General features: G+C 33.3%; 1 protein-coding gene across 1 annotated transcript; it reads right to left on the bottom strand.

Moving 5' to 3' along the window:
- Positions 1–408: 408 nt before the first annotated feature.
- LOC131624767 (subtilisin-like protease SBT1.3) lies at positions 409–3,312 on the bottom strand. Its single transcript, XM_058895685.1, has 2 exons — positions 2,239–3,312; positions 409–2,102 (listed from the first exon to the last, which is right to left on the bottom strand). Exons 1-2 carry the CDS (start codon positions 3,026–3,028, stop codon positions 538–540), a joined length of 2,355 nt encoding a protein of 784 aa, XP_058751668.1. The 5' UTR covers positions 3,029–3,312; the 3' UTR covers positions 409–537.
- Positions 3,313–10,163: the final 6,851 nt, after the last annotated feature.

Here is a 10,163-nt window from a genome sequence, read left to right as displayed (position 1 = left end):
CTGTTTACCGAAACTGCATCCAATAAAAACGACAAGTTATTAAAGGTACCAACCTATGCTGCTCTGATCACATGCAACGAGTACCTTGTGTCTCACTCAATAAATTCACCACTGTTTATATGTCATCAAAATTAAAAGAGGAAACAGATATTCAATGCAAATCACTGTAGCTCAATTTAATGCATTTCACACTTCTTTTGAAATTAATCTCTTAATTCACTTTCACATAGTACATTTTTAATATTAAGAATTTTTATACAGTTACTCAATCATAATTGTAATTATAAAAAAATATTTGACTTTTATAAAAATTCCATAAAATAAATAATGCAAATAAAATATATAAGATTGGTAATTATGCAGAGACATAGACATGCCATAAGATTATAAGTTATGCAAGATCATTAATGGAAGCAAAACAATACCAATCACATTTCCTTAAACAAAAATGCACACACTTCATAACACAGAAAATTTGTTTATTACAAAAAAGAAAAACTGCTTAACTAGTACTAACTAGTCCTAGTTGAAATAACTTCACATTGGTGGAAGATATGTTATAACAATAGGACTTCTTACTTTATGCACCCCATCTTTCCACACCAAACCTCCAAATTCTGGTTCACTTTGCCTAGTTGTAACTTTGAAACTAATCTTATAATATAACTTCTGATATTTCCTTGTAAATTTCAATGTATCAGGCTCAACTTTAACTTCAGCGCCTTTGAATGGTGTAACAATCACACGATATTTCGAAACAGCAGGTCCAACATTGGTAACTGTTCTGTGAATCGTCGAAGCCGAACCAGTTGTTTTCTCAGGAAACACTACTGATATAGCAGGATAGTTCAAGTCACCAACATTAGCAAGAGTGTGTTTGCAAGTTTTGTTAGAATGTTTCGCGAAAATTCCTAATTCGGAAGGACTCAGTCTCTGTTTGCAAAGAAACTCAAAGTAGTCTTGTGGTTGAATATCGTATACTAAACCTGGTTCGAGAGCTTTTCGAGGATTAATGTGACCTGCACCGTGATCGTAAGGAGTTGAAAATTCGGCAGAAGAAGCATCTCGAAGAGGCTTAATAGTATTATCATGAACATAAGCTGTTGTCATGATTGCTGATTTTATAGCAGCAGGACTCCATTCCGGATGTTTAGCTTTGATCATTGCCGCGATTCCACTTACATGAGGACACGACATGGAAGTTCCGGAGAGTATGTTGAATTTCACTCTTCTGTGATCTGTTTGTAAACTTGAAGGACCTGTAACACCACTCCATGCTGCGAGAATGTTCACACCGGGCGCTACTATGTCGGGTTTAAGAATTTCGAGGGTAAGCAAATTAGGCCCTCTTGATGAAAATGCAGCAACTATAGGAGATGGTTTGATTCCTAATCTTGTGTTTAGAAAAGCTAATGTTGCGGTTGGTTTTTTGTTTGTTAACACATATTGTTTGATTGCTTTGCCTTCTTTTTCTCCTACTGCTATTGCAGGAATCAGGTGACAGTCTGCTACAAGCTCTTCACCATTTGCTTCAGTGTTTGTGAGAATCATTCCTACTCCTCCTGCATTTTTCACTACTTGACCCTTTTGAACTCTAGGACTAATTCCTCTATCGCAAATCACGATCTTCCCGGCTACGAGTTTACGATCTAGAGTACCTTCTAAACACAAAGATCTTGGATCAGGACTAGTTGAGTTACCTCCCATGTATACCACAGGATACTGTTTTCGAACGGAAAGCATAGCTCTCCCTTTATAGAGCGATGTTCCGGTTACTTTCCTTCCGTTTCCGAGGCTAACATCCGCAGGAAAATCTCTGTCCATTGTGCTAGCTCCAACTGTTGTGATCCATGGCGAAACATTTGTTAAGCTCACAGGCTCAGGTCCTGAGTTTCCTGCTGAACATGAAATGAAAACACCCTTTTCCATAGCTCCGAATGAAGCTACGGATAGACTATCACGGTAGTAAGACGAAACTCCACCACCTAAAGAGATCGATAAAACATTGACTCCATCGGCTACTGCTGTATCTACAGCTGATAGAATATCTGAGCTGAAACATCCACCAGTCCAACATACTTTGTAAGCTGCAATTCTAGCACCTGTCCATAAAAACAAAGAATAAATTCAACATAACCACAAGTGTCTGGATCGTGTCACCAACACGGATACAGACACACAATTTTCAGAGATATCGGGGCTACAGAGTCATCAATATATGAGATATATTAGTAATACCTGGTGCCATTCCTCTTGCAGTTCCATAAGCATAACCAAGAAGATTAGCACCATGAACCGGAGATCCAGCAACAGTAGCTGCAGTGTGAGTTCCATGACCATCTTGATCTCTTGGTGATTTGTAATCTGCCTGTTCATCAATCTTACCAGTTGCTGCTTCATATCCATGGTAGAAAATTCTAGCACCTACAATCTTCTTATTACAATGATGCTTCTGAAACCCTCTACCAGTTTCACATGCACCTTTCCAATGGGAAGGTACCGGCGTCATTCCGGCGTCGTTGAAACTCTCACTCTCAGGCCAAATACCAGTGTCCAAAACTCCAACCACAACATCATGGCTAACCAGTTTCTCTGACCAGCTTTTGTTGTTGGCTTGAATTGGTTCAAGACCAAGAAAATAAGGACTTCTTGTTGTGTGTAGTTCATACTTTGTATCAGGGAATATAGCTACAACACCATCTTCAGATTCTAGCTTTCTCGCTTCTTCTGCGCTTAATTTAGCAGCCATTCCATGAAAAGCAGTACTGTAACTGTAAATGATTCTCTCTTCATCATTGTTGTCTATTTCAGCTTCTACTGATTTAGACAAAACTGATTTCACTTTTGATGAATACCAATCTAGATGACTGGAAAAAACTTCTGGTTTCGCCGAGTTTTCCATTTGAATGATGTAAGTGTTTTTGGCAAACTCAGCATTTGTTGTAGATAAGAAAACTATACTCAAGAGGAAACATGTTGTTAGAATGAAACTCATGTTTTCCATTGGAGTGATTTGATGCTTAGCCATGAAAAAGAAGCTAAGGTTTTTGAAGCATTTGGTTTCAAAGTGAAGTAGATAGGTGAAGAAGGTTAGATATTAAAGAGAGTGATGAGTGATGTTTTTTTTTTTTGCCAGCAGTGCACACAGGGAGTAAAGATGAACGGTTGTTTCTTGTTGGATTGTTGAGTGTAAATTGAATGGTGAATTAAAAGAGCTACCTCTTGTTTGGTGAATGGAGTTAATATGGGTATGGTTTCTCTCTGACTCTACCAAACATTGTGTTTTATGTTATTGCTTAGAATTCTTGTAGCTACACTAACCAATGAGTTGGGCCATGTTTGTTAAAGGACATCTATGTTTCCTTTTTCTTTGAAACAGTTATTCAATTGTTAAGTTAAGTTTGATTGTTTGTAAAAAAAAGGTAAAGTTGATTCAAAACTAAGAGTAAAAATAAAAGACTAGGGGATTATGTCACATGTCCTTTAGCTCTTTAACTTTTAATGGTGCTACCATTTTGGTTAGGGTCAAAATCCCTCACGTATCACCATTTTAACTGCATGTCCGCCCGACCTTCATTTTTTAGCGAAGTGGTTCAAAGTTTTAGGTCCGCATTCTCAATTATGTACGTTCTGTCTTGTTTTTTTTACAAACTTTTGTGAAACGGACGTAAACGGAATGGACATACCCGTTTGCCATCCCTAATTTTAGTATACAATAAAAGCTCATGTTGTTTATAATTTGAGATATTGATTACGTTTAATTTATTTATTTTTTAAATTATCATCAATATTGTTGTATCATAGGTAGAGAGATAATTACATAATATTACTCAAGAATACTATCCTTACTCACGAAGCAAAATACTCTCGGATCATATTTGTGTGATATGAGTCAAACTCTTTTACCAAGTGAATCAACCTTTATTGGTTGGTTATAAATGCTTTTCTTATTGTATAAGCACTAAGCACAGACATCACCATTCACCATAACATTGGGCCATGAAAAATCTGATCAACCGCTTAAAATAGTGAGTCATGTTATCAAGGATCAAAGTAATTCAACAAGGACGAATTCTAGAATGGATTATTTAGTGTTTCATGCATTCCATGAAAACAAATATCTGATAACGGGTCCACAAACTCACAGAATGCATGCAATACATCTGAACACCGCTGAGTTAATTTGGATTTCCCAAGTGGCCAATTATTCCTCCACTTGGTCAATTATTTTGTTCAAGTTTCCGTCTATTTTTACATACATGGTGTAATTTTAATCTCCTTTGCAATTTTTTTATGTTTTGATTATGTACATTTATACTTTTATTGTGATATACTGAGATCTCCTGATAAAATATATGATAGAAAGAATAAGAATGTAGGGTAGAAGAGTTCTAGTGATGCCACTAGCCGGGAATGATTTTCATGTTTAGTTGATTAAGAACAAGTTATGTGTCAAAAGTTAATACAAAGACTAATGTTTATATGTTTTTTCTTATGGTCATACTCACATAAGAGTTGAGCTAGCGTAGCCGAGGCTCCCTCCGCCTCGGCCTATGTATTTGACCCAAATGCGTGTTAGATCTTATTGGTTGTTGTAACCGGCAATAGATCATGTGGTACCGTTCATAATATTCTTGTGTATGAAAATAGTATTATATATTGTACATATGGTATTTCACCTAAATGCATTTGGGCCTGACTCAAACTCGGACGTGAAATAACCCACCCCAACCTATTTCATTCATGGAAAAGGACTAGGCTGGATCATTTCATTTGGACTAAGGTGGAAAAGACCGGCCCAGAGCCAAATACAACTCACTTCTAATGAATGTGGTTATAGATGCAGATACATTTAAATAATTAAATAGTCTTAAAAGGCTTGCCACATACAAGAAAACATAGCCTTGATTCCTTTTATGGTTTTATTTAAGAGGACATATATCATAATGAAAAATAAGTCGATCATAATAGACTCAGAGCAAAGAAGACTCTATATAAACTAATGATCACCAAACATAAAGAACAAACATTTTTCATACCATTCATCATCTAAAAATTCTACTCATATTGACCTAACATCGGTAGAGTAATTGAATTAATATGGTATGTAACGCTAAAAATTGGTTTGATACCTGCTTTTTAATATGAAAAAAAAAAAGCTCAATTTACACGGAAAAACTTCCTGTATGTGTGCAAACAGATTTTTCAACGGAGATTAATCATTAACGGTGGTAACTACTTATTATCTATATTATTTATGGTTATAAAAGACATAGAAACAAAAACTAACATTCTTATACAACAATTCTAACCTTAGATTCAAATCAATATATGGTACAAACAATACACAGACTGGTCCCTAAAACCTAACAAGACATAAATGTAGTCTTAATTACTGAGGAACGAAAAGTTGTTGGCACATATTGAATGAGCAATAATTTAGTGGAAATAAAACAAGTGTGATTGATTATCTTTTATGCCTTTCTTTGAAAATGTCTATTAGAGCCAATAATCAATAGCAACCCACATCTACTTGTCTGAAAAACACTTTAACAAAAAGCAGAAGGGAATTGCTTCTTTAGTGATTGCTTTAGCAGTAGTAAAGAAAAGGAACAACTCTTGGTGTAGACTTTTAAATAAAGCATGCCATGCATATTATAGCTCTACACTTTCTAATTCTATTATTTCTAATGATAACATAAATACAATTAATTGGTTCTTTGTGGTGGTTGATGTAAAAGACACGACAAGATATAATTATAAATTGGTTTGTAGTACTAACAAACAACACTAGGTTTTTAGGGGTGTAAATTTATTAAACAAAATTTATCCAGCGAAAATTCCCCAAAAAAAAAAAATGTTTCCATTTAATTTAAAAATCGAATCAAATAAAAAATATAAATATGTTTCAGTTCAATTTAAAAATTGAACTGAATCAATGAAAATTGAACTAATTTGATTCAGTTCTTCGTATTTCTTTTTAAAAACACAAAATAAATAAATTGAACCAATGTATATAATTATTGCTCATGTTTGCACCACATGAACAATTGTTTCAACACAACACAAACAGAAGGCACATGTTGCTTTATTTCGCTTATTCTCTTCACAAATTACAACAAAATCCTATGATAAGATTTATCGTTCTTTATCAAAAATCCTAAATTTCTCTACTCACCACTAGCGTTCTGATCTCTGCCACCGCTAATATGTGTTTTGATCGACCACTACTATAAAAAGTACCTTTCATAATGGTTGGAATAGAGATTTAATCACGGGCGATGGTTCGTGGTAACAAAATGTGTGATAGTAAGTGAGCTACTTAACACCACAGGATATTGGCAGTGATAATAAATTAGATAGCGTGTTACTTTTTACCACGGTTGAAATATCCAACCGTAGTGAAAAATTGAAATGGCATTGGTTTAATACCCAAGAACGCAATTTTTGGCGTTTTTTAAACTAGATAGCGTGTTACATATCACTATAGTTGAAAGAATCAGCCCTGGTGAAATATTTTGTTTTTTTAAATATATATTTTTATTTTACAAAAATTTCATTATTATAATCTATATTTTTGTGAATCAAAACAAATCAGAATGATTTGGTCATATAAGTTGTCTTGCCAAGGTCAACCCGTGCGAATCCTAAGTCATCAATTTGTACAGCAGTGTTACTTCCAATCCACTTGCATTTAAATAAATACATTTTAAATATAACATATTAAATCTCCCAAATCTCCTCAATGATCCCAAAGTACGGTCTATATGCCATTATAAGATTCTTATATTTGGAATTAGAGAAGTACATGGATGTGACCTCAACCATAACCCCACTATTTTGCATTGTACTACGATCATTTTTTGATTTTGTATAAAAGGAAAATTTACTAATATCGTATGTAGTCCAAGTTACTACATTAAATTAGGCATGTATGACATCCATTTAATTATCTTTGATGTGCTATCATCATTAGAAATTCTTTCATTAAATCAATTTATGATATTTTTGTTATGCTCTTTCAACAACCACTTGTGGCTCATTTAGAGGTATTTTTTTTGTAAGTCTTTTGTGAGCAGATAAGTAAGGTTGAACTTCAACAACCACTACCTTCACATCTGCCATCATGACGAGACTATAGAATTCCTGTAGATTCTGCTTCTGACAAATAGTTTGAACAAAACTCAACAACTACTTCTATGATGTATCTTTCAATGATCGAAACTTCTGGACGACTATGATTGTTCATATATCCTTTAAAGTGTTGGACATGTGGCTTCAAGCACGATAAAGGGTGAATTGTGGTATTGAAATTCGTGATTAATTTTATATTTTTCTCGATTAAGATTGTATTAGTAATTTTGGTTGAGTGAATTGCAGAAAAAATAATGAAAAAAAATAGCAGAAATTAAAAGGATTAGGTTAGACTGATTGCAGTAGAGATTTATACAGGGTTGACTGAACGTTGGTCTAATTCTGTTCCCGATAGGTCTTTTTGAGAGAGTGACTATAAACTTTTAGCTTTTGAAGATTATGCCTAAGAACCTTTATACAAGTTGACCTTGAGATTTTTACATGCTTATCCCTAACCACAAGTAGCTTTTACCACAGACTAAGTTAGAACCTCCTTAGATATTTTCGGGCTTATCTTAATAACAAATAGTAGAAATTTTTCTGAAAAAGCTCAATAAACCACAACAAATGTTTTAAGACTGATTTATCTCACGAACCAAATTTGATAGTCTCAAGAGTATTGCACTATCAAGAGTTAAACAAACAACACAACCACTTACAAAAAATTCTTCCTCACAAGAAAAACTTCACTTACAAGCATTAAGGCAATATCATGTGAAAGAAATGCTTTCTAGAGAGAGAGAGAAAAATTAGAGGGATAAATTCCAAAGAAAATGTAAAACCTTGGAAAGTAGTGTGTAATGAAGTGGAGTTGAGCCTCCTTTATTTAGGAGTTAAAAAAACCTAAAAAGGAAATGATCCCTGGGCTGAATTGTTAGGTAGGAATATGGAGTAGAGAAATGGTCTAGAGAACGCGGTGAATGCACCCTTATAAATTTTTTACTATTTTTCAAAAAGAGATATCATATTTCTTCAAATGCGCAGAAGTCTTAAAGCGAAAATATAGAGCTTATGCTTATATTGGAAATCGGTCACAAATACACTTTACACAATTCACAAATATCAGAAATTGTTCAAAGACAATGCACAAAAAGTTACTTGATATATTCAAATTGATGATCTCTAAATTACACGAGATGTGTTATTTACAAATATTCAATTATCATAAGATTATAACACCACTAGCTCGCGGATATTAATCAGCAATAAGACACAATTAGATTCCAATTCTAACAAAATCTAAACTTATGCTTTAAATTTCTACCAACAGGAATTAACGATAAACTACACTAAGAAACAATAACCTAAACATGCAATAACCTACAAAAATTAAAATGCAAGAGAGAGAGAGAGAGAGAGAGAGAGAGAGTACATCGGGATGTATAGTTGTTCGGCTCTATCATTGTCACAGGAGCCTACTCCACTCTCTAATGGTTTCCCGTTGAAAGTTTTTCTTCCACTATGTTTTTTACAAATATTACACGAGTTCATACAATCATTAATCCAAAATAATGCTGAGAAAAATAAATCTCTTATCAGGATCTTGACTTGTATAAAGCTTAATGTAGAACTCTTCTGCGAAATCTTTACTCGCTTCTTGAATCTTCCAACTTCTCCAATCTGCTCCAAGTCTTCGTGTGGGGCAATCACCCTTGATCCCACCGATTTCTTGAGAGACGAATTGTCCAAATATTGAGAAGAACTCCTACAATGTCTGTATGCTTTCACACATCACTAGCAAGGTCAACCTAGAGTGAAAAATCTCATTCTTTTCACTAGAATTTGTTACTACTTATCACAACAGCCACAATCTTGTAAGCATTGTGAAAATATTCACCAAACCTTCAAGAACAGTTAGTATCAAGACATCTCTCCCTCAACAATTAAAAATCTCCATGATCAAGTTCTGAAATCACAATGTAGATTATGAAATTTCTATTTTAAAATAAGGTGACAAAATGAATTTATATGTGCTGGAGATTATGCACAAAATAGGTGTGTTACGACCGGCTTTAAAATTTTAAGTTTATTAACTTAAACTACAGAGTCGCCACCTATGTTTTTATTTTATCCTAAGATAAGGGTAAACATGGGATAAAAACCTAATAAGAGTTTCTAGGTAAGTTGAGAAATTAGGGTCGAGGGAAGGTGTTAGGCACCCTTGACCCTTTCTTAAGGTTTTCTAAGTGAACAGTAGGGTAGAGAATAAAATCTCAAACCTACTTAATTTTAGGGAAAGGGGACTCGTTTCGGTTGTCCGAATGCCTACGTACCTCCTTAATGGAGGATCAGAGTCAACGTAGTTCGTAGTGTTTGTTGGTGTTTTTTATGGGATTGTATGCATTTATTTTGTATGTGTGAAAATGTTTTAGAAATTATCGTAGTTCGCAGTTTATCGTAGTTCGCAGTTGATAGAATAAATTTATATTTTGCATATAATCCCTTTTTGTGTTTTTTTTTTTTACATTTAAATAATTGATTAAGAATTTGAATCGAATTAGAATAGTTGTGTATTTAATTTTTTAATAATTAGAAAAATAAAATTTTAGTAATCGATTAGTATTTTGATTGAATTAGAATATTTGTATTTTGAATTTTTAATTATGTTTGTTGGATATTTGATCGGTGCGACATAGAGAGTCGACCGATTCGAAGACAGGATGAAATAGATTTTCACCCATCATTATCTGTTAAAGGGAAATTAAAATAAATATGTACAAACCAACTAATTTAATTAATCTAATAATAACTAACCTAATAAAATGTTTTTTTGTTTATTTTAATTTTTTTATTGTTTTTGTTGTTTTTTATTATTAAAGAATAACGTAAATTATCTAAATCATATTAATTTATAATAATGATGGATGATAATAATAATAATAATAATAATAATAATAATAATAATAATAATAATAAGAAAAAGAAAATTCTAAAAGAGAAAAAAAAAAGAAAAAAAAAACAACTAATGAAACGTCCCTTTTCCTAATACATACATATATTTGTTTCTTTTAAAAAAAAAAACAAATTAG

The sequence above is a fragment of the Vicia villosa genome, unplaced genomic scaffold (assembly GCF_029867415.1).
Source record: "Vicia villosa cultivar HV-30 ecotype Madison, WI unplaced genomic scaffold, Vvil1.0 ctg.000162F_1_1_1, whole genome shotgun sequence".
In the NCBI taxonomy this organism is placed as follows: Eukaryota; Viridiplantae; Streptophyta; class Magnoliopsida; order Fabales; family Fabaceae; genus Vicia; species Vicia villosa.
This window is presented reverse-complemented; position numbering and strand designations above follow the sequence as displayed.

Coding starts and splice junctions, on each gene's coding strand:
- LOC131624767 (XM_058895685.1), bottom strand. CDS start 3,028: ATGGCTAAGCATCAAATCACTCCAATGGAAAACATGAGTTTCATTCTA. Junction 2,103..2,238: donor TGCAAGAGGAATGGCACCAG/GTATTACTAATA, acceptor TTTTATGGACAG/GTGCTAGAATTGCAGCTTAC.